We start from the raw sequence: 25400 nt of genomic DNA on the forward strand, positions 1-25400 counted from the left end.
AGTGGCGGACTTCTGGGGGGAGGCGTGGCGGGGGTTCCGCCGGCATAGATCGTGGGTCCAGGGCGAGATGGGGCTCAGGCCTGTGCTAGAGGGTACAGGGCATTGCGGTTCCCAGGCTGCCTCTTCCACCCAATAGAGAGGGGCCCGAACCTGGGAGTAGCGCCCCAGGAGGCCGCCCTATCAGTGGGTGTATAATGGCGGGATAGTTGCAGTGCCAAGGCGCACTTGGAGGGTGTCCCTGCAGCTGTCCTGGCAGGGTGCCCCGAGGCCACTACCACAGCCACTGGTAAGCTGGTGGGCTAGGGGTCCCAGATCCATTGCCTGGACCTGGGACTGTGCAGTGAGTGGGGCCTGTGGTATGTCTATCCCCCTTTATTAATACTGAATATGACAAAACACAAGAAAAAGTTTTAGAGCAAGCCTGAGGACAGTAAATCACCCAGGGGGATGAGGGTGGGTTCATGGAATGTGGGAAGTTTGAGGGGAAGAGCGGGGGAAGTCGTTGGGGCATTCAGTAGGAGGTCAGTGGATGTGGCGTGTTTGCAGGAAGTCCGGTACATGGGTGGATCAGCTAGAAAGATTGTTGGGAAGGACTGTTGCTATAAGTTGTTTTGGCAAGGGGGGGGCAGACGGATATGGAGGTGTTGGTGTGTTGGTTGCAGAGAAATGGGTGGAATAGGTTTTGAATGTTATGAGAGTAAGCGATAGGATATTGGTAGTGAAAATTCTGTTCGATAGAAGGATAGCTGCAATTATATCGGCATATGCTTCACAGGCAGGATTAGATGAAGCAGAGAAAGATAGATTTTGGGATGATTTAATACATGTAATGGGTGGTATGCGGGATGATGAGATAGTGGTTTTGCGAGGGGACTTAAATGGTCATGTAGGTGAAGCAGGACAAGGTTATGAAGGAGTGCATGGGGGATGTGTGTATGGTATAAGGAATGCGGAAGGGGAAAGGATACTCGAGTTTGGGGAGGCAACGGACATGATTGTGTGCAACACATATTTTAGGAAAAGAGACAGTAGGTTAATTATGTATGAGTCTGGGGGAAATAGCAGTCAGATAGATTATTTTCTGGTTAGGAGGGCCGATAGGAGGTTAGTGAGGGATGTTAAAATTATAGGAAGTGAGGAGTGTGTGCAGCAGCACAAACTACTAATTTGTGATACGGTGCTTAAAGAACGAGTGATGAAAAAGAAGACTTACTGTATGTACCTAGGAGGAAAATATGGAAGCTGAAAAACCAAGTAGTAAGGGGTGCCTTCTATAGCGAGTTGAGGAGAGTGGCGACTGAACAGGGAGCTGTAGACAGAGGCGTTAATGAACAGTACAGAGCCCTCAAGAACAATCTCTTGAGAGTTACTGATGTAACATGCAGTTGGACAAGAGGCCCACCAAAACATAAAGTAACTTGGTGGTGGGATGAGGGTGTAGAAGCTGCAGTTAAGGAGAAAAGAAGGCTTTTCCGGGAATGGAAGAAGGGTGGTAGCAAAGAGGAATATTTGGCTGCCAAGTGTAGGGCTAGAAGAGAGGTATACAGGGCAAAGTCTGAGTCACAGAGACTTTTACTTGAAAAACTAAACCACGGGGAAAGGAAAAATATGATATTTAGGGTGGCAGGTCAGGTGAAGAGGAATAATCGGGATATTATAGGTGAGCAGTGTGTGAAGAATGATGAAGGAAGAGTAGTGGTGAACAGTGAGGATATTAAAGATGCACAGAGAGAGCATTATAACCAGTTGTTGAATGAGGAGTTTGACTGGGACAGAGAAGGTTTGAAGCCAGCAGATCCAGTGTCTGGACCTTGGCCTTTGATCGATGCTGCTACTGTGAGTGAGGCAATAGGCAGGATGAAGGTGGGGAAGGCAGCAGGTGTGTCTGGGTTGACTGCTAAAATGTTGAAGGCCTCAGGCAATATAGGGGTGAAGTTGGTTACTGACCTTATAAATAGGATTATTTATGAGTGTGTTGTCCCAGATGATTGGCTGAAGAGTGTAATTGTAAATGTGTATAAAGGGAAGGGTGATGCCCTGGAAAGAAGAAATTATAGAGGTATAAAGCTTTTAGATCAGATAATGAAGGTATGATTAGAGAAAGAGTGAATATTGATGAGATGCAGTTTGGGTTTATGCCAGGTAGGGGGACCACTGATGCCATATTCATTGTTCGACAGCTTCAGGAAAAATATATTGGTAGGAGAAGGGATCTTTATTTTGTTTTTGTTGATTTGGAAAAGGCCTTTGACAGAGTCCCTAGAGAGGTGGTGAAGTGGGCAATGACAAAGCTTGGCTTGGAGGAGTGGCAGGTTAGGGTGGTTATGGCTATGTATGTGGGTGCTCACACCCAGGTAAGAGTGAATGGAGATTCGAGTGATGGGTTTTCCGTGAATGTTGGTGTGCATCAGGGGTCAGTTTTGAGTCCCATGTTGCTTATCATGGTACCTGAAGCCCTTTCACGTGACTTTAGAGATGGACTCCTGTGGGAGTTGTTGTATGCTGATGATTTGGTGTTGATTGCAGAGAACAAAAGAGAGGTGAAGGAAAGGTTTAGGAAGTGGAGAGATGGTATGGGGCACAAGGGCTTAAGGGTAAATGCAGATAAAACAAAAATGATGATAGCTAGGGTTGGTGGCGGTACTGTCAAAGACGAGGGAGAGTGGCCATGTGCAGTTTGCCACAAGGGTGTGGGAAGTAATTCCATCTTGTGCAGTGTTTGTGATAAATGGGTGCATAAGAGATGTAGTGGTATCAGAGGTAGACTGCGAGATAATGCTGATTTTATGTGTATGGTGTGTCAGGGAGAGCAGGTGGAGATTGTCAGACGTGAAAGAATTGAACTTGCTGGTGAATCTCTTGAGTGTGTGGAAGAATTTTGTTATTCGGGAGACATGCTGTGTCCTGGAGGTGGGGCTGGAGCTAGCTCTATGGCTAGGGTGGGAAGTGGTTGGAAGAAGTTCAGGGAGCTCTTGCCTCTCCTGACATTGAGAGGACTCTCCCTACGTGCTAAGGGATCTTTGTATGCAGCATGTGTTAGGAGTGTAATGCTGTATGGTAGTGAGACCTGGGCAGTGAAGGAGGAGGATATTCTCCAGCTCAGATGTACAGAAATGATGATGATACAGTGGATGTGTAGTGCGTCCCTGCGTCCAAGGTCTGGGGGGCTGGGTACACGATGGAAGAGTTGAGAGGTAGGATGGGACTGGAGTGTATTGGTGTTGTGATGAGGAGAGGTAGATTGAGATGGTTGGACATGTGGAGAGGGTGGGGGTGGTAGTTGGGTGGGGAAGGTGTGGGGTGTTAATGTTGGGGGTGGGGTTGCGAGTGGTAGACCGAGAAAGACATGGGACGAGGTCATTAAATGTGACCTCAAGGTTAAGGGACTGAACAGGGAGGCTGCAATGGATCGTGCAGCATGGAGAGCCTCCATTAGGTGACCAAGGCCGACACATGCAAGCATGATGGAGCCTTTAAAAACGAAACGAAATGAAAACATGGGATCTCTAGAACCCAGCCCCCAATTTCACATATAAATATATGTCACTGTTTAATGTGAACTTGATTTAGCATGAGGTTCCATTATGTCTCTTGTACAGAGACTCTACTGTGAGAAATCTCCTCAAAGCTGAATGGAAGTGTCTGACAGTAGAATAAAGAAAGATAGACATAGTACCAGAGGTTTGTTTAATTTTGTTTCAAAATTCTTCATTGTGAGAGGTTTCACCTCATCCAAATGATGTAGTTTGGTGATAGAAAGCATAAAACAAAATAGAATTTATCACGATGCAGTTTTAAGAGATTGTGCATTACAAAGCAAAGTTTTATAAGGACAGGAAACTGGATGTAGAAGGTGATTACCTGTATATGATAGTTGTGTAGCATACTGTATGTAATTAAAGGAGTAATAGCAATAAGCAGACGAGTCGGAAGAAGAGGGGAGTTTGAGCTGCATCCATTAACTGGTAAGCAAATCTTTCAGGTGAAATATTTGTTCTGGTAAATAAGAGTGCTTACAGTAAGCAGCAAAAATACAGTGGGATCTACAGTTTCGTTATGATACTGAATATATGAAATCTGTCTATCTATCTATTGCCAGATGCCACAATCCTGTAAGGGGTGGCCATTTGACTTTGAGCTATTTGTTTTGCAGGGAGGGGCACTAACCCTCCGCCAAACCACTTGTTGGCACGTAGGGAGCACTTATGGTTTGATTATATGGTTACCACCCAGCGTTATAAATGGTTTCTTGGCTTACAGGGAACCATTTGGCCTGTCACTCAATGTAAAGCCACCTGTAAAAGAAAGAAAAGCAGTAAGAAGTGACAGAAAAGATATTGATAATTATTCTTAACATATTTGTTGTTCACCAAAGATGATCTGTGTAGGAAGTTGGAAGCTTGTATTCATGAAGTAAGTAATCAGGATATAGGATATGGTTCATCACTCTTTGTATAGAATTCTGGATACCTGCTATTATTTTTCTTCCCAATAGAATGATAGCTATCTGTTTTTGCTAGTACTGCTGAATGGCTTGGGGTTGGTTGTTGGGCAGAAATGAGAATTTAATCAGTTTAAACGACAGTGAAAAGTTTGTATGGCCAGTATGAATGGGTACAGTATTGTGTTAATAGCTTATGCTTTCTTTGTTTTCTTGTTTTGAATTCCTGCCCATTGCATTGTCAAAGGAAATTGAGATAGGGTAATGATAATACATTCCTGTTGCCTTTAACATGGTTAATCCTGTTTGTCCATTATTCCCACAGCCTGGGCAGAAGTCGTGTGTGGCCTGTAAGGAGGGGTGGGTGATGGACACAGAGAAGGGCTGTCTAGATGTGAATGAGTGCGCTGCAGACAAGTCACCTTGCAAACGCAACCAGTTCTGTGTCAATAAAGATGGATCTTACACATGTCTTGGTAAGGATGTAATATGTATGTATTTTTAATTATTATGTATCTTCATTGTTAAATGGGGTCACCCACCATTCACTCACTCAGTTTAGTGCTGCTTTCAGGTAGAACTGCATTGAATGCAGGGAACCATTTAACATGTTTGGTGATAACCATGTGACAAATAAATGGAATTAATGTTAGATGGCATCACCCTCCACACACTTATTCATTGTAGTGCTGCTTTCAGATAGAACTACTTTGAATGTAGGAAACCATTTAATATGTTTGGTGGTACCATAGAACCAATAAGTGGATACACAGAGAGTAGGCCAGCATACTATCTAGTACAAGTTTCTGTAACTGTCAACCCCAAATTACATGCACATTACACACTACATTTCCTACTCAAAATTAAACCAAAATGGGATCATTTAACCAAGCCTTGGAGTCCCCAGTGGGGGGCAGGGACCATAAATGCCTCTATCATCCACCACTTTCCCGGTGACGACCCAGCGAGATGCCTGGAACCACTGTCTAACTCACTTCTTCATTTCTACAACATTCGCAGCCTTTCCTCTAACTTTCTTTCTATTGAGCACCACCTCTCCTCCTATTAACCTCACCTTATTTTCCTAACTGAGACTCAGCTGTCTGAGGCAGCTGATTGTTAAACCTTCTCTGTGTCCTTCTACTTTCTCTGTACTCATTACAAAACCAAAGGTGGCTATTGCGTATACCGGTATGTACGCAGTGACTTACAGTATCTTGCTCTGGTGTTCCTGAACTTGATTCTTCTGAATTTTCTACTCTCTGGCTTTGGCTTTCCTGTTGTTCTCTGACTAAATATATCTGTGTTGCTTACTTATCCCCTAATTCTTCTGACTGTGAAAAATTCTTTGACTACCTTACTTCTTAGATGGAACACAGCCTACCCATTTCTCCTTTCTCTGAAATCTCCATTCTAGGAGATTCCAATGTTCACCACCACTTTTGGTTCTCCTTTCCTTTCACTGGTCCACCTGGTGAACAAGCCTACATCTTTTCTATCCTCAGTGACGTAGCGCAGCTTATACAGCACCTTACTCGTATCCCTGACCACCTTGGAGAGAGAACTAACATACTTGACCTCTTCCTTACAACTAATAATTCAACTTATGCCGTATATCTTTCTTTGCCGTTGGGTTCCTCTGATCACAGCCTTATCACCTTAACCTGCCCTTTCGCTCCAGTGTGGCTTGTGGACCCTCCAAAGAAACGTCGGTTGTGGCACTTTGGAGCTGCTGATTGGGAGGCCCTCAAGCAGTACTTTGATTTTCCCTGGAATGATTATTGCTTCCATGGCCAAGAGCCATCTGAAAGTGCCTTGCGCATTATGGGGGTTATTCTCTTGGGCATTGAAGCATACATTTCTTTCACATATCCACTGACTAATGCAAAAAACCTTGGTTTAATCACACTTGTTTTAACCCCTTAACGGCGGGGCGTCACTTTTGTGATTCTGTGTTATTTTGAATTCGCCCGGGCTTTCAAGTGGTGGCTTGTGTCATCTATCAGTACTGCCAATGTCCAACACTAGTCAGCACTCCTAATCTCATCTGTACTCCCATCCATTGTTGACAATTTAGCCATTTCTCCCCATTCTTGACTCCCCTCCCTACTTCCCCTCCATTACCCTCTCCTCTTGCCTGCCTGGCCGTGCTAAGCTAAGTAAATCTTCCCTGGAATTTTCCACTGATTTCATCCATTGAAATAAGCCCTATGCCCTATTCTTATACCAAATAATATATACAAAAAAGAAATAAGGTAAGTGATAGTGCCATACACCTGGAATTGGCTAATTAATACCTGACAACACCTCATGTGCACTCGTTCACTAATTTTCGCTGTTTATTTCCCCTTGAAATATGCCCTATAATCTAATCTCATAATAAAAATATATATGAGGAGGGAAGGGAGAAGCCAAAGTGATATTTACATTCACCTGGAACTACCTAATTTATTATGTATTGTCTAGATTTCCTGCCAATCATTTCATAGCGTATACCTGTATATTAGCAGCTGTCACCAGGCTGAGATTAGCAGCACTGCACTTCCCCTAGGCAGGCCACCACACACTGTATTCAGCTTACTGTCGTCTTTCAAGTTGAAAGCACGTCGGATTCACGCCTGTCAAATTCCGCCCCTTTTTAGTCCCATGCAAAGGGCCCTGTGACCTCAACGCCCTACTAAACCTCGTGTGGAAAGAGGTAAAGGGATAAGTGAGTGGTGTTGAACGTGAACTGGCTAATTTGTCAATGAAAATGATAGAGAGTGACTACGATCTTTCTGGTGAATAAAACAGTGCAAGTGGAAATGTAAATAATGTGTAAACAGCAAGTGAAAGCAATGAATGTAAATACTGTATAACTGAACAGTGGAAAATAGTTTTATAAGTTACTGGCTCTTTAGGTATTTCCTCTACCGATAAAGCAGAACTCTTCGCACAGACTTTCTCCTTCAGTTCCACCTTAGACGATTACGGTACTGTCTCTCTATCTCTTTCCCCCTCTGACTTCCTAGTGGCCAACATTAAAATTTCTTCAGTTGATGTATTTTCTGCCATCATTGGCCTCCACAACAAGGAGAAGGCCTACAAAAGTACCGAGCCATCCAACCCCTGCGTCTCATCTTTTTTATGTTTCTGCTTGGAATCTTGCTAAGTCTGTTCTTTGCTTTACTAAAAATATTTCATCTGTACAAAATGCTCTCAACTCTCCAACTTGAATTCTTCCTGCTTCTTCTGGCACCTTGCAAAAAACCTGTCAGATAACTTTACCTCATCATCCTTCCCTCCCCTTTTCCATCCTGATGGCTCTTTAGGTATTTCCTCTACCGATAAAGCAGAACTCTTCGCACAGACTTTCTCCTTCAGTTCCACCTTAGACGATTACGGTACTGTCTCTCTATCTCTTTCCCCCTCTGACTTCCTAGTGGCCAACATTAAAATTTCTTCAGTTGATGTATTTTCTGCCATCATTGGCCTCAGTAGTAACAAGGTGTATGGGCCTGATGGGGTCTCTCCAGTTGTCCTCAAGAACTGTGCTTCTGTGCTTACACCCTACCTAGGTAAACCCTTTTGCCTTTGTCAGTGAATGTACACCTTTCCTTCTTGCTGGAAGTTTGCCCTCATTCAGCCTGTCCCAAAGAAGTGTGACCATTCCCAGCCCTCTGACTTTTGCCCTATTGCTTTAACATCCTGTGTTTCAAAAGTTTTTGAGTCTGTTCTTAACAAAAAAAATTGAAGCATCTTTCCTATCACAGCCTTCTTTATGATAATCAGTATGGGTTCCACCAGGGATACTCCACTGGTGATCTTCTTACCTACCTTTAAGACTCCTGGTCATCCTTCTTTTGGGACTATGGTGAAAGCTTTGACATTGCACTTGACATTTCAAAGGCTTTTGATTGAGTCTGGCATAAATCTTTAATTTCCAAACTGCCCTCTTGTGGTTTTTATCCTTCTGTCTGTGCCTTCATCTCTAGCTTCCCTTTGGGTCTTTCTATAGCTGCTGTTATAGAAGGCCACCGTTCTTCTCCAAGAGCTGTCAGCAGTGGTGTTCCTCAGGGCTCTGTCCCATCTCCAACTCTCTTCCTTTTATTCATCAATGACCTTCTAAGCTGTACATCTAACCCTATCCACCCATACACTGATGACTCCACTCTTCACCTTTCCATTTGCTTCCCGCAGCGTCCATCTCAGCAGTTACTTCAAGAAACAGTTGATGAGGCCATGGCACACCTAGCATCTAACTTGACTCATTTCTCTGATTGGGGTAATAATAACCTTGTTTTTAACCCATCCTGTCTGGGAGACATGTTTATGTGTCCTCTCGGTGCCGTCCAGGGTGCACGTATACATGATCTAGTGCTTCGCAGAATTGTTTGAATATTCCGTGGGTTATTTTCACGACATGCAGTCACTGCCAACCCTTCTGGACACATCTGAGTCATGCTTCAGTCACCTGCTTACCTCCGTAATGGATAGACCTATGCAAAAAGTTTTTCCTGTGTCCGGAGATTTGGCGGAGCGCCCACAGCCACCAACTTCAACACCAATGAAGTCCAAAGGCCAGAAAAGAAAAGGCCTTAATGATAGTGCAATAGGGAGGGAACTCGAGGTGATATTATCGCCAATTGTGAGTGGAGAAAGTGACTCTTCATCTCAGGAAAGCAACCGCTGTAATGAAATGTTGATATTTATGCGTTGTATAAAGAGGGTGGAGGACATTACTTCAGTGTGTGCCCATCTTTTCCCCCTGTACACTCATCTGCTATTTCCGATGATAGGAATGTTTCAGAGAGTGTTGATAATCCTGGAGAGGGGGATATTGGCAAGGATAAGTAGATAGAAGAGGAGGTAGGGAGTGAAGAAATGGAGGAGGGAGGGAGAAGAGAGGAGGAAATGAGGTGCATGAAGCCTTGCACCACCCCTCTCTATGTACGTGAAAAATGGAAACAGAAAATTTTTTCATGATGAAATCAGTGCCTTATTTTTTATTGAAAGTTTCTGTGTGTGTATGTTTGTTATGATGAAAAAGTACAAATCACAGGAAAAAAAATTATAATGGAAAATGTAGTGGAGCGGAGAAAGGGATGAGGGAGGGAGGCATGCCACCGCTCTGTCCATTTATGTGAGTAATGGAAGCAGAAAGTTTTTCATGATGAAATCAGTGCCTTATTTTTTATTGAAAATTTTTGTGTGTGTATTATTATTATGATGAAAAAGTCTTTGTCACAGGAAAAAAAAATCTGTCATAGTGGAAAATACACTACAGTACTTTCGATTATAGACTACGTGTATAACTATTTTGTTCACAATTTTTTTTTTATAGGTTTTATGTAGTAGTAGTAGTAGTAGTTGTTCTAGTAGTGGTATTATTTGTAGTAGAAGTGGTAGTAGTAGTTGTAGTAGTCATTGTAGTAGTGGTAGTTGTAGTAGTCATTGTAGTAGTGGTAGTTGTAGTATTAGTAGTAGTTGTAGTAGTGGTAGTTATAGTAGTAGTAGTATTATTTGTAGTAGTTGTAATACCCAGACTTCTAGTCACACAGCGATGCCAGAATTGAGCGACTGTGCAAGCCAAGCATACATCTCCATGTGTGTGTGTGTGTGTGTGTGAGAGAGAGAGAGAGAGAGAGAGAGAGAGAGAGAGAGAGAGAGAGAGAGAGCACAAGTGTCTGTCTGACTGTAAGTCTATCTATCTATCTATCTATAGCCCGACGCCCTAATCCCGCAAAGGGTGGCTGCAGACAAAACGCCTCCAAGTCACTCTGTCACCCACCATTTGACTACCCTCCCCCAACTCACCCCCTCCCTCATATACCTCTCAACTCCATCCCTCCACCTCATCCTCGGTCTACCCCTCCCTCTCCCTCCCTCCACCTCACCTACATACACCCTCTTAGTCAGTCTTTCATTCTCCATTCTCTCCACATGTCCAAACCACCTCAGTGTATTTCTCCTAATCTTTTCAACCACATCCACATCTACCCCACAACATTCCTTCACTTCATTCGTCAACCTGTCCCTCCACGTCACTCCACATGCTCCTCTCAAGTAACTCATTTCCACTGCTCTCACTCTTGACTTGTTCCCCTCTTGCAAGGTCCATGCCTCGCTTCCATACATCAGGGTAGGGATCACAATACCATCATGCAGTGACCTCTTAACTTCCATACTCACCTCCCTATTTCTCATCACTGCTTTCAGTGTACCAACAACCTTTCTTCCCTGCTGTACCCTTTCACGTACTTCATCCCCCAAAGTTCCATCCTTACTCATCACACTACCCAAGTACTTGAATGCACTCACATTCTCCATATCCTCACCATCCAACCTCACTGCACACTCTGTGACTTCATTCCTTTCAAACACCATAACTTTACTTTTGTTTACATTAACTTTCAGCTTCCTCCTCCTACACACTGTCCCAAATTCATTTACCAAACCTTGCAACTCCCATTCATCTTCACTCAACACTACTGTATCATCAGCAAACAGCAACACCGGAAGCTTCCAAATCTCACCCTCATTCATTAGGGCCACCCCCACATCCACTGCCCTACCTTGCACCTCCTTTACAACCCCATCCATATATATATTAAGCAGCCATGGAGACATCACACACCCCTGTTTCAGTCCCACATTGAGATCAAAGAACTCACTCAGCTCACCATCCACTCGCACCGTAGCCCTAGCTCCCTCGTACATACTCTTCAAAGCACTCAACAATTTCCCCTCCACTCCATATATTCTTAATACCTTCCACATACCTTGCCTATCTATTCTGTCATAAGCTTTCTCCAAGTCCATGAAGGCAGCATACACTTTCCTTCCCTTCTCTAGATACTTCTCCACTAAACATCTTAGAACAAATATCTGATCTACACACCCTTTTCCCTTCCTAAATCCCCCTTGTTCTTCTCCAACTAGCTCCTCTGTCATATGCCTAACCCTATCAATGAGTATTCTACCATATATTGTACCAGTCACACTAAGAAGGCAAATACCCCTATGGTTACCACATACTTCTCTCTCCCCTTTTCCTTTGTACAGAGGAACAATTATACCTGATTTCCAGTCCTCTGGAACCCTTCCCTCTTTAAGCCAATCTACACAACTTCCATATCCACTCCACACTCCAGTGTGGTATGCGATAAGCTGGTACGAAAATTGGTGGTGTTTCTGGGTGCACATTAATCATGTGATTAATCAAGTTAGTACACCCTAATTGTTCTCCGGGCAAGGCTACGGTGTCCCTGTGTGTTTCCAGCAGGGTTAACAAATCATTTTCTTCGTCAAATTCACCTGAGTGAATTAAATTCTCTTTTATTCTTTCTCTATCCGTAGATTTTATCTCACTTGTTACTCCACCAATATTTATTTCCTTCACAGGGGCTAAACATTTTTCAATATTAACTATGCAAGTTCCCTTCTTCAACTGAACTTCCCCATTCATGTGATTAATAATGAATATCTGAGTTAGCCCTTCGTCGTTCGTATGACATAATGCGTTTTCTAATGACAATCCTTTTACTTTACATAATTCTTCTAAGACAAGAACAGTACTATTCCGTAATTTGCTCTTTATGGTAACCTTCATGTATGAATTAGGTGGTATAACCAAATCATTAGTGAGATGGGCTGGAAAAATTGATAAATCAGTACTGTTAGCTGGGTCACTAATTCTGGAGGATGGGGTTGCTGGTGTAAGTGGATCTATACACTCATCTGTTTGTGTATGTTTGTTTAAGCCTTTAATATTACCAATTCTTTTTGGCTCTCTTCTACCAATCGGTGAGGGCTCTGAAGTTATTTCCTCTATAAATTCATTATCAAAGTCTATTCCATTCATTTGTGGGAGTATAGTTATGTTCTCAGTTCTCATGGATCTTAAGCCCAGTAACATATGAGCTTTAATTGCTAAGTTATCAACGATATAGAACAATGCAGAGAATGGTCTTGTAGTTTCTGTGAAACTGAGATTTAATCTTATCATACCTTTTACTGTAATCTCTTGACCATCTACTGTGTATAATTCTAAATCAGCTTCATCCAGAAAAGTTACTTTCTTTTTATTTTTAAGAATTCTATTTAGTTCTTCATGTGTTATTAAGTTCACTGGAGAGCCTGTATCTAAAAATAAGGAAACGTTTTGATCCTCACATACAGCTGGTATCAAGATACACTCATTTCCCAACATGCCTCCTATGTGAAGTTTAACCTTGTTCTTTTTTATGTTTGTTCGTTTTTTGTCATGACTTGGTCTTCCCGATTTGAACATAGACACAATTTTTTCTACTGTTTTGCAATCACTAGTCCAGTGCCCTTGGTATCTATGATGCCTACAGTAAGGACCAAACCCTTGTGTCTTTTGATTATCCTCTTTTGCCTTGATAAAGCATTCATACCTTGTGTGTCCTGGTTTTGCACAGTAATGACACAGAATGGACCTATCCCTTGACTGTGACCTACGAGGTGATTTCCCATAAAAAGTGTTGTTTATAGCGCGAGACCTGCTCGGGCTGCGCGAAAACTTATGAAACTGCCTGTAGGAAGGCGTGTGGGAACGAGGTCTAGGCGTCTTTGTCTGTTTGGACTGCCTCATTTCAGGTCGCGATCGATTTTGTTCTCTGTTTGGGGTCGGTGTTGATGTTTTCACAGCTGATACTGTCTCAGGTACCCTGATTCTACCAGAATGTGCATGTGTGTCGACCACACCTGCTTTACTGCACTGCATCTCTACCTCGTTCATTAAGTCTAGTAAGCACATTCCAGGGATGTACGCGATTGTTTTGGCGATCTTAAGGGTTCTATCAGGTAATTTACACAAGGCAGCTACATAACCAATGATGTCCACGACGAGGTCTGGGGACATCTTTCCATCATCTGTTATCCACTTAGAATTCTCCAGAGTAGCTAATAGGGTTCTCTTGATTGTGGAGACATCAGCAGTTATTTCACTGAGCACATGGTTTGTAGTGTGCTCCCTTACAAGATCTACAATTTTATGTAATTCTGGAATTATACCTGGCAAGAAGTTCATACCTCCAGAAAATTTCTTCAGAAATTCAGTTTTAAATTCATCATATGTCCTAGCACGATGTAGCTTATCGGAGCGCAATAAATTGCTTGCTGGACATCTTTCCTGGCTTATGCAAGATGAAAAAATAGCAATTTTCTCTTGTTCATCTAGTATGTGGCGCTTGATGAACATTTGTTCGCACTGACTGATTAATGAAATGACATCAATGCGATCCTTGTCTGTGCCAGAGAATTTTGGGGCAGTCTTATCCTCGTGATACACAAAAACGTGAGGTGTGGTTTTTAGATCAGCAGTATTTGTTTCTTGATTCATATTTAATGATTGCCCTGTTAATTCAACTTGTACGAGTTTATCGTTATGTGAGGGAATGGTAGAATATGTATGACCGGACCGGTGAACCCTGTTAAGTATATTGGCATACGTATTTAAGGCAGCTGCGAAGTCGATACTCTCAACATCTGAAGGGGTTTCCCACTCATCATCCGAAACTCCCGTATTTGTTTCCTTATCTATAACGTGTGGTGTGGGTTGTACAATGGGTGGGCTGTCTCTTAATTGTGAGTCTGATGTTGTGGCAATTTGTGTGTCATCTGGTATTAACGTGGGTGGTTGCGAAAATATTCCTGTCATTAAGATATGATGTTATGAAATACGCCTCTTGTTTATTTATGTCCTAGCAAACTAGATGATTAAATAAGTTGAATATAGCTAATTTTAGCACTGAGAAGAAATGAGCAAGTATAATTTTACCCACTTGATACAGATCGTAGAGGTGTGTCGATACAAAAGTCGATCTCGGAAGAAAATACAGGTTTGATTGAAGATCTCTTGATAATTCTAGTGGTGTGTTGATGGACGATATTACTCAGGAAACTCCATGGCCTGGTATTTGTAGTGGTTAACGGCTGTCCCAGGCAAACCTCAACATAGAACGTCGAATTTCCAACTTAACTGTGAAAATAAGTGAATATGAGTAGGAGCTATGTGAATAATGAGTAATGAGTAGTGGGTGAGAAGTGCCTGGTGTCCGTCACACGTTGCTTGGCATGGCAGACTCGCGTTGTGATGTCATCTCAGCACATGGTGACGTCGGCTTCCCACACTGGTAGCTGTGGTGAGTGAATGAGTAGCGATGAGTAACTTGAGTGAAGACGAGTGAGTAAGATGAGTTGTAAATCGTGTCTCACTCTTCGTTTGTTTGTTCCCTTTATTCTATGTGGAAGTTTTCTCTGTCCTTTTCTCTAGTGATTTATTCGTTGTGGGATGAAGACTGCCGCTACTTGTAGGTGCGTGTAGAAGATTATACAGACGACGTAGAGTTGTTAATTGTAGTTGATTGTAGATGGCTGTAGTTGATTGTAGATGGCTGTAGACTTTGTAGAACTGAAGCTAACCTTGTAGTCTCGGTTGCTTTTGTAGAAATTTGCTTTTAATTCGGAGACGATGTCCGCAGATTTGCTGGTTTGTCGTTAAGCTACTTGCAAGGCGTCGAGTGATCTCTTGACCTCTGCATCAGCGTAATGATCTGGGAGACGGAGGGGGCAGGAGCTGATATTGTTGGTTGTTGTCAATCTTGATATTTTGTAGGAATTTAATGTTGATTCGTAGAAGAGGTTCGTATCCCACCGCTGCCACCAAATGTCATAAAGACTTTGTAGTTAATTGTAGAGAAGTATATTTTAGACTTGTGGTCGAGCGGCTTTTATATCTTGTAGTAGTTTCCCCACCAGATGTCATGTAGTGACGGGAGAGGTAAAGAATAGTATGGGACTATTTTTATTTGTCTTGGAAATATTAAACAGGTATAATAGTATAAGTCCTGGGTAGCTACCTCCCTGTCTCGCTATCTCTCTCTCTCTCTCTGTTCTAAAGCTAATCTCCGTCTCGACCTCTCTCTAGGGTCGCTTGTCTCCTTCTAAACTCTCTTTCCTAAAATCTCGTGTAGTAGGGTGTGTGTGTCACGTATCTTCCTCATGGCAACAGAACTTTCTCACGAGAGGACTGCTGACAGCTAACTGAATCATCTCCTTACTGGCCGCTGTCGTCAGCTTTCCCCCGTGTAAGCGTTTAGCGCTGCTCGCTTCTCGCAAACACAACACCTTCTCATCATTTGACTTCCTGCTTCTATCTGTCTCTCTATCTATCTATTTATCTATCTATCTATTATGTAGTCCTATACATAAAAGTGTAAGTAAAATAGAAATGTAAATAATGTAAATAAAATAGAGAATGTGAATAGAAATGTAAATAAGTAGTAATATAAGAATACGAGTATATATACTAGGAGTAATGAAAGTGAATGTGAAATTAATGAAAATGAAAGTGACAGCTTCGCTCTCAATGCTAGTATACACGAGAAAGTGAATACTTGGAGTGAAAATAAACTACTAGTACTGAAAGAAACTTATAGATAAATATTGTAAAGTAGTAATATAAGAATACAAGTATATATACTAGGAGTAATGAAAGTGAAAGTAATGAAAATGAAAGTGACAGCTTCGCTCTCTACGCTAGTATACATGAGAAAGTGAATGCCTGGAGTGAAAATAAACTACTGTACTAGTACTGAAAGAAACTTATAGATAAATACAGTATTGTATTTATAATTAAGTGTAATAAAGTACTAGGAATATAAAGTGTGAGTGTGTTTATAAATCATAAATGAGAGCTCCGCCTTAGAATACCATCGGGGAACCAGCACGGGAGGAAAGCTCGTATGCGCTCGTAATTTACATTGCTTTCACAGTTTTTTTTTTTTTTTTTTTTTTTTTTTTGAGTATGGATTCCAAACTACTTGAGATTCATAGAATAGTGTTTGTAGTTATAATATCAGGCAGTGGTAACCATATAACAGAGTGTCGGGAAGTGTAAAGTGGAGACTTCGTTACCCAACTTCAGAAGTCTCCACAAGTCCTACGGTAGTTGACGAAGGCTCAACAACATCCCAGGGGAAAGCTGAAGGTATGTGCAATGTGCATATTTAATTATAATATTCTAGGACTAATAATTGATTTTTGGCAAATATTTTTAAAAAGTCAGTCGGAACGCGAATATCCCTGCGTGAGGTGCACGAACCGCCTCCGACATGCCCGCGCTTAAGGGGTTAATGCTGTCCACAACAAGGAGAAGGCCTACAAAAGTACCGAGCCATCCAACCCCTGCGTCTCATCTTTTTTATGTTTCTGCTTGGAATCTTGCTAAGTCTGTTCTTTGCTTTACTAAAAATATTTCATCTGTACAAAATGCTCTCAACTCTCCAACTTGAATTCTTCCTGCTTCTTCTGGCACCTTGCAAAAAACCTGTCAGATAACTTTACCTCATCATCCTTCCCTCCCCTTTTCCATCCTGATGGCTCTTTAGGTATTTCCTCTACCGATAAAGCAGAACTCTTCGCACAGACTTTCTCCTTCAGTTCCACCTTAGACGATTACGGTACTGTCTCTCTATCTCTTTCCCCCTCTGACTTCCTAGTGGCCAACATTAAAATTTCTTCAGTTGATGTATTTTCTGCCATCATTGGCCTCAGTAGTAACAAGGTGTATGGGCCTGATGGGGTCTCTCCAGTTGTCCTCAAGAACTGTGCTTCTGTGCTTACACCCTACCTAGGTAAACCCTTTTGCCTTTGTCAGTCAACTTACACCTTTCCTTCTTGCTGGAAGTTTGCCCTCATTCAGCCTGTCCCAAAGAAGTGTGACCATTCCCAGCCCTCTCACTATTGCCCTATTGCTTTAACATCCTGTGTTTCAAAAGTTTTTGAGTCTGTTCTTAACAAAAAAATTTTGAAGCATCTTTCCTATCACAGCCTTCTTTCTGATCATCAGTATGGGTTCCACCAGGGATACTCCACTGGTGATCTTCTTACCTACCTTTAAGACTCCTGGTCATCCTTCTTTTGGGACTGTGGTGAAAGCTTTGCCATTGCACTTGACATTTCAAAGGCTTTCGATTGAGTCCGGCATAAATCTTTAATTTCCAAACTGCCCTCTTGTGGTTTATATCCTTCTGTCTGTGCCTTCATCTCTAGCTTCCCTTCGGGTCTTTCTATAGCTGCTGTTATAGAAGGCCACCGTTCTTCTCCAAGAGCTATCAACAGTGGTGTTCCTCAGGGCTCTGTCCCATCTCCAACTCTCTTCCTTTTATTCATCAATGACCTTCTAAGCTGTACATCTAACCCTATCCACTCATACACTGATGACTCCACTCTTCACCTTTCCATTTGCTTCCCGCAGCGTCCATCTCAGCAGTTACTTCAAGAAACAATTGATGAGGCCATGGCACACCTAGCATCTGACTTGACTCATTTCTCTGATTGGGGTAAAAATAACCTTGTTTTTAACCCATCCTGTCTGGGTGACATGTTTATGTGTCCTCTCGGTGCCATCCGGGGTGCACGTATACATGATCTAGTGCTTCGCAGAATTGTTTGAATATTCCGTGGGTTATTTTCACGACACGCAGTCATTGCCAACCCTTCTGGACACATCTGAGTCATGCTTCAGTCACCTGCATACCTCCGTAATGGATAGACCTATGCAAAAATTTTTCCTGTGTCCGGAGATTTGGCGGAGCGCCCACAGCCACCAACTTCAGCACCAATGAAGTCCAAAGGCCAGAAAAGAAAAGGCCTTAATGATAGTGCAATAGGGAGGGAACTCGAGGTGATATTATCGCCAATTGTGAGTGGAGAAAATGACTCTTCATCTCAGGAAAGCAACCGCTGTAATGAAATGGTGATATTTATGCGTCGTATAAGGAGGGTGGGGGACATTACTTCACTGTGTGCCCATCTTTTCCCCCTGTACACTCATCTGCTATTTCCGATGATAGGAATGTTTCAGAGAGTATTGACAATCCTGGAGAGGGGGATATTGGCAAGGATAAGTAGATAGAAGAGGAGATAGAGAGTGAAGAAATGGAGGAGGGAGGGAGAAGAGAGGAGGAAATGAGGTGCGTGAAGCCTTGCACCACCCCTCTCTATATACGTGAAAAATGGAAACAGAAAGTTTGTTCATGATGAAATCAGTGCCTTATTTTTTATTGAAAGTTTCTGTGTGTGTATGTTTGTTATGATGAAAAAGTACAAATCACAGGAAAAAAAATTATAATGGAAATGTAGTGGAGCGGAGAAAGGGATGAGGGAGGGAGGCATGCCACCGCTCTGTCTATTTATGTGAGTAATGGAAGCAGAAAGTTTTTCATGATGAAATCAGTGCCTTATTTTTTATTGAAAATTTTTGTGTGTGTATAATTATTATGATGTAAAAGTCTTTGTCACAGGAAAAAAAAAATCTGTCATAGTGGAAAATACAGTACGGTACTTTCGATTATAGACCGTGTATAACTATTTTGTTCACATTTTTTTTTTTTTTTTATAGGTTTTATGTAGTAGTAGTAGTAGTAGTTGTTCTAGTAGTGGTATTATTTGTAGTAGAAGTGGTAGTAGTAGTTGTAGTAGTCATTGTAGTAGTGGTAGTTGTAGTAGTCATTGTAGTAGTGGTAGTTGTAGTATTAGTAGTAGTTGTAGTAGTGGTAGTTATAGTAGTAGTAGTATTATTTGTAGTAGTTGTACTACCCAGACTTCTAGTCACACAGCGATGCCAGAATTGAACGACTGTGCAAGCCAAGCATACATCTCCATGTGTGTGTGTGTGTGTGTGTGTGTGTGAGAGAGAGAGAGAGAGAGAGAGAGAGAGAGAGAGAGAGAGAGAGAGAGCACAAGTGTCTGTCTGACTGTAAGTCTATCTATCTATCTATCTATAGCCCGACGCCCTAATCCCGCAAAGGGTGGCTGCAGACAAAACGCCTCCAAGTCACTCTGTCACCCACCATTTGACTACCCTCCCCCCAACTCACCCCCCCTCCCTCATATACCTCTCAACTCCATCCCTCCACCTCATCCTCGGTCTACCCCTCCCTCTCCCTCCCTCCACCTCACCTACATACACCCTCTTAGTCAGTCTTTCATTCTCCATTCTCTCCACATGTCCAAACCACCTCAGTGTATTTCTCCTAATCTTTTCAACCACATCCACATCTACCCCACAACATTCCTTCACTTCATTCGTCAACCTGTCCCTCCACGTCACTCCACATGCTCCTCTCAAGTAACTCATTTCCACTGCTCTCACTCTTGACTTGTTCCCCTCTTGCAAGGTCCATGCCTCGCTTCCATACATCAGGGTAGGGATCACAATACCATCATGCAGTGACCTCTTAACTTCCATACTCACCTCCCTATTTCTCATCACTGCTTTCAGTGTACCAACAACCTTTCTTCCCTGCTGTACCCTTTCACGTACTTCATCCCCCAAAGTTCCATCCTTACTCATCACACTACCCAAGTACTTGAATGCACTCACATTCTCCATATCCTCACCATCCAACCTCACTGCACACTCTGTGACTTCATTCCTTTCAAACACCATAACTTTACTTTTGTTTACATTAACTTTCAGCTTCCTCCTCCTACACACTGTCCCAAATTCATTTACCAAACCTTGCAACTCCCATTCATCTTCACTCAACACTACTGTATCATCAGCAAACAGCAACACCGGAAGCTTCCAAATCTCACCCTCATTCATTAGGGCCACCCCCACATCCACTGCCCTACCTTGCACCTCCTTTACAACCCCATCCATATATATATTAAGCAGCCATGGAGACATCACACACCCCTGTTTCAGTCCCACATTGAGATCAAAGAACTCACTCAGCTCACCATCCACTCGCACCGTAGCCCTAGCTCCCTCGTACATACTCTTCAAAGCACTCAACAATTTCCCCTCCACTCCATATATTCTTAATACCTTCCACATACCTTGCCTATCTATTCTGTCATAAGCTTTCTCCAAGTCCATGAAGGCAGCATACACTTTCCTTCCCTTCTCTAGATACTTCTCCACTAAACATCTTAGAACAAATATCTGATCTACACACCCTTTTCCCTTCCTAAATCCCCCTTGTTCTTCTCCAACTAGCTCCTCTGTCATATGCCTAACCCTATCAATGAGTATTCTACCATATATTGTACCAGTCACACTAAGAAGGCAAATACCCCTATGGTTACCACATACTTCTCTCTCCCCTTTTCCTTTGTACAGAGGAACAATTATACCTGATTTCCAGTCCTCTGGAACCCTTCCCTCTTTAAGCCAATCTACACAACTTCCATATCCACTCCACAACAATCTCACCCCCATACCTAAGCATTTCACCACACACTCCATCAATTCCTGGGGCCTTTCCCAGCTTAATCTTCTTCATCGCTTCCACTACTTCCGACCTACTGATCTCTTCCTCCCTCCTCTCATCTCTTCTTCTCCCAGCCATTCCCCAACTACTTATACTCACACTGCTCTCACTCTCTACATTCAACAAATCCTCAAAGTGCTCCTTCCATCTCCTCAATTTCTCTCTCTTCTCCACCAACAATCTATTATTCCTATCTTTCACTCCCCTACTATTTCCCCTTTCACACTGCCTTACTTTCTTTACCTCCTTCCAAAACAATTTCTTACTCTCCTTCACCAGTCTCTTAACCTCCCTTCTCCTGCTCACATATACCTCTCTCTTCTCTCTCTCATCTTCTCCCCTACCTCTACTTGCCAACCATTCACCATATGCCTTCTTCTTTTGTTCCACAGCTCGTTTCACCTCATCATTCCACCATGCTGTCCCTTGCACACCCTTGCATCTCCTCCTCACTCCACAAACCGCCTCACACGCTGCGCTTATCTCTTCCTTGAATATCTTACATACGTCTTCCACCCCTTCCATCTGCTCTAGCTCATACCTTCCCAGTCTTTCTTCCACTATGCTCTTATACTCTGTCATTTTCTCACTATCTTGCAATTTCTCCACTCTTCTCACAGGAGCTGCTTCCTCCTGTCTTCCCCTTCGTCTCCTCAACCACTTTCTTTGCAGCTCTACCTCGGCCATCACGAAGTGATGGTCCGAGTCTCCATTCGACCACCCTCTCCACACTCTTGCATCCAACACTTGTCTTCTCATTCGCTCATCCACACACATATAGTCTATCATTGCCTTTCGTTCAACAAGTTCACCATCCATCCTCCTCATTACTCTCCATGTATACCGGTGGATCATCTTATGATGAAAGTAGGTGTTGGCTATTGCCAACCCCTTACCAGCACAGATGTCCACCAGAGCACTACCATTCCCATCTACTTCAGCTGGCACACCCCACTGACCAACCACTCCATCCACTCGTACATTCCCAACTTTGCCATTCATGTCTCCAATCAACAGCACTCTCTCGCTCCTCTCAAACTTGTCCATACATGCTTCTACTCTCGCCCAAAACTCATCTTTCACTCTTGCCACTCGATCCTCTGTTGGAGCATACACACATACAATCGCCCATGCTTGTATACCTACTTTCAACCTCACCCATACAATCCTTGCATCCACTGTTCCATACTCTCTTATATTCTCCTTCCACTTCTTGCTTATCATCAGGCATACTCCCTCTCTTGCCCTCTCATTCTCACTGACTCCCGCACATATACCTACACCATATTCCCATTCTCTCATCCTTTCACCTTTCCATTTAGTTTCAGTCTGGGTATTATGCATAAGTTAGTGTTGGTTTTGTATATACCGGTATGTTGTTTTTTGTGTAATTAGAAAAAATGATTTTGCTGTGATAGGAAGCATTAGGAGGAATATACTGAGGTGGTTTGGCCATGTGGAGAGGATGGAGGGTGAAAGACTGACGAAGAGAGTGTATGTGAGTGAGGTGGAAGGGGGGAGAGAGAGGGGGGGAGGCTGAGGACGAGATGGAGGGATGGGATGGAGAGGTATATGAGAGAGGGGGGTGTGAGTTGGGAGCAGGGCAGTGAAATGGCGGGGGACAGGGCGACGTGGAGGCGATTTGTTTGTGGCCATCCCGAACGGGATTGAGGCGTCTGGCAATAGATAGATAGATAGATAGATTTTACTGTTCTGTGTATATTTATGTGAATAATGGAAGCAGAAAATTTGTTTCATGATAAAGTCATTGCCTTATTTTGTATTGAAAATATTTGTTTATACATATTTGTTATGATGAAAAAGTACAAACCACAGGAAAGAAAAAGCCATAGTGGTAATTATTTCCGATCATGGACAGTACGTGAATAACTACTTTGTTCACATTTTTTTTTTTTTTAGTTTTTTTGTAGTAGTATTTGTAGTGGAAGTAGTAGTGGTAATATGTGTAGTAGTAATAGTAGTAATTGTAGTTGTGGTAGTTGTAATAATAATAATAGTTGTAGTAGTTGTAGTAGTGGTAGTCGTAGTATTAGTAGTTGTATATATATATGTATATATATTATACATATACTGTATACATGTATATGTACAGGCATCACCCGTTTTAACGATGCAGTTGGTTAAGTAAAAACCCATCACTAGGCAGGATATCGTATCTCAGGGTAGATTTAACATGTAAAGTACTGTATAGGGATGCATTTTTGAGCCTTGGGTTACCCTCCCAACCAAGTTGTAAATCCACCCAAATGAATCCAAAAACAAGTTTCTAGCAGATTTAAACCCTCCAAATAGCTTTTAAAACAAGCTAAACTAAGCCTAAAAGCAGTTTATAACTCACCTAATCCCAAAAATAAAATCTGAAAATCATCAAATATAAGTGTGGAAAGAAATCAAACTTAGTAAACTGTATTCCAAAATGACAATGTTCACCCTACCTATAACTAAAATACATTAATCTAAGTCTAAAAACAGTTTATAAATCAATCTAAACACAAAATTTATGTCTAAAGTATCATCAGAATTGTTAAAAAATAAAAACCCATTGTTAAACCGGGGTTTGGCCATCGTTTGGTGGGGGAGGATGGTATTTCAACCCCCATCGCTGATCTGGGGTATCGCATAAAGGGGTATCATATCACGGGGTCTGCCTATATATACATATATATTTATATATAACTACGCCGGGTGGTAACCATATAACCAAATTTTGGCACCTGGTAGTTTAGTGGGTAATTTTTGCACTCCAATCAGATTGAGCTAGTGAAGGTTTATATCAAAGGGATGGTTAGGGTTGATTGCTCATGTAATGCCACTCAGGGATGAGTGAGGCTGGTCACTCTCATCTTAAATGTCGGGACCAACTGCCTAGCCCCGGGCTGCTACGCTCCTCATTGGGCAATGTAGAATTGGATGATGGATGGATGATATATATATATATATATATATATATATATACTGTATATACAGTATATATATATATATATATATATATATATATATATATATATATATATATATATATATATAGAGATTATATATATATATATATATATATATATATATATATATATATATATACACACATACTGTATATACAATATATATATATACTGTATATATATATATATATATATATATATATATATACACACATACTGTATATACAATATATATATATATATACTGTATGCAGTAATCCCCGTCCTTTCTGGACGCCCACTTTCCGGACACCCCACTTACTGGACATTGTGGGCCTCTGGACCTTTGGAACCCAAAAATGGCCCCCCCCCAAAAAAAAAAAAAAAAAAAAAAAAAAAAAAATCCCCCAAAATCTGAATTTTTCCCACCTGTAATTTGAAATTGCTGTGTGGCACCAACCAGCTGTTACACCATGGACCCTTCACCCCTTCCTTGCTCCCCCTCCCTCCTCCCCTGTCAGGGTAGCCATTTGGTATTTTTTATTACCAAATGTGGGCAAATTTGGTAATGAAAAATTTGTTTGGTAATGAATCAGAATAATGCATTACCAAATGGATTTTTCACATGTATGAGGATACACAGGATGGAGGTGGTGGATTGTTTGCTCTCTCTGATTAATCTGCCAGCCAACATAGCGTGAAAATAATCAACATGCTGTTAATTACAAGAAGAGCGATTACATGCCTTTCCATGAAAAGTTAAATTTGGTAATGAGAGTTGAGGAGTTTGGTAATGTGGCCATTGCGATCTGGCAACTCTGTTTCCCCGTCATCAACATTTACTGCTTAACTTCGATCGTGAATGGATGCTTATCACAGTGGATGCTACATGTGCTCATTTTTTTTTGTGTGTGTGTGTGAATAAACAGTGAATAAACTGCATTACCTCGCCAGTAGACCACACAGGAATTTACAGTGTTGTGCAGTGTTAAGAAATTAGAATTTAGAGTGCAAAGGATTAACTGTGGAGTGCAACCTGGCAGTTGAAGCTGGCGGTTGAAACTGGCGTGTTGCAATTAACAATGTGCAGTGTTAAACAATTATAACTAACAGTGCAAAGAATTACTGTAAGTGCAGCACAACACTGGATTACTGTATGTGCTTCAAGAGCATTTTCACCACTGCCAAAGCCTTAAGAAGGTGGCCACAGAAGTGCTGTAAGTACCCTGGCTGAGGTACAATCACTTCTAATTCCTCATTCTTTGGTTCCTTTTCATTTATTTCATGCTTTTATGTCCATTATTGGTGTGAATAGGGTCTTAAATAGGTTTAAATAAGTCCTATGCATGTCCGGTAGGGAGTTATTTAGGTGGCTTTCAAAGTTAGGCTGGGTTAGGGTCATAAGTACCAGTCCAACAGTCAGAGACCCACTTTCCGGACGGGACCACTTTCCGGACATGCCTTAAGCTCTATTAGATCGGATAGTAGAGGGATTACTGTATACTGTATATATATATATATATATATATCCCATTGGAGCCCAGTGTCCCCAGTATTGGACAGAACTGGGAATTTTCAAGTCTTAACAAAGTAGGGAACCCCCGGGTAGGGACCTATGAGTTTTGTGACTATGAGCCGATAGGTGGAGGGCGGTACACTTAGGACCCTCCCGGAACAGTGCCTCGCCCAGCAACTCTGGGATCCAATAGGATATATATTCATATATATACA

The 25400-nt window shown here is 42.0% G+C and overlaps 1 protein-coding gene across 3 annotated transcripts in view; it reads left to right on the forward strand.

The window, feature by feature from the left end:
* The window catches only part of Creld (Cysteine rich with EGF like domains), a 98699-nt gene that overhangs the window by 39288 nt on the left and 34011 nt on the right, over window positions 1-25400 (forward strand). For all 3 annotated transcript variants that reach the window (XM_080283680.1, XM_080283678.1, XM_080283679.1), the window contains exon 6: window positions 4767-4917. In XM_080283680.1, the coding sequence (XP_080139806.1) occupies window positions 4767-4917 (151 nt within the window). The remainder of the gene's footprint in view (window positions 1-4766; window positions 4918-25400) is intronic.

This window comes from Coenobita brevimanus, chromosome 98, assembly GCF_032717465.1.
Source record: "Coenobita brevimanus isolate Jiangsu-jjx chromosome 98, ASM3271746v2, whole genome shotgun sequence".
In the NCBI taxonomy this organism is placed as follows: Eukaryota; Metazoa; Arthropoda; class Malacostraca; order Decapoda; family Coenobitidae; genus Coenobita; species Coenobita brevimanus.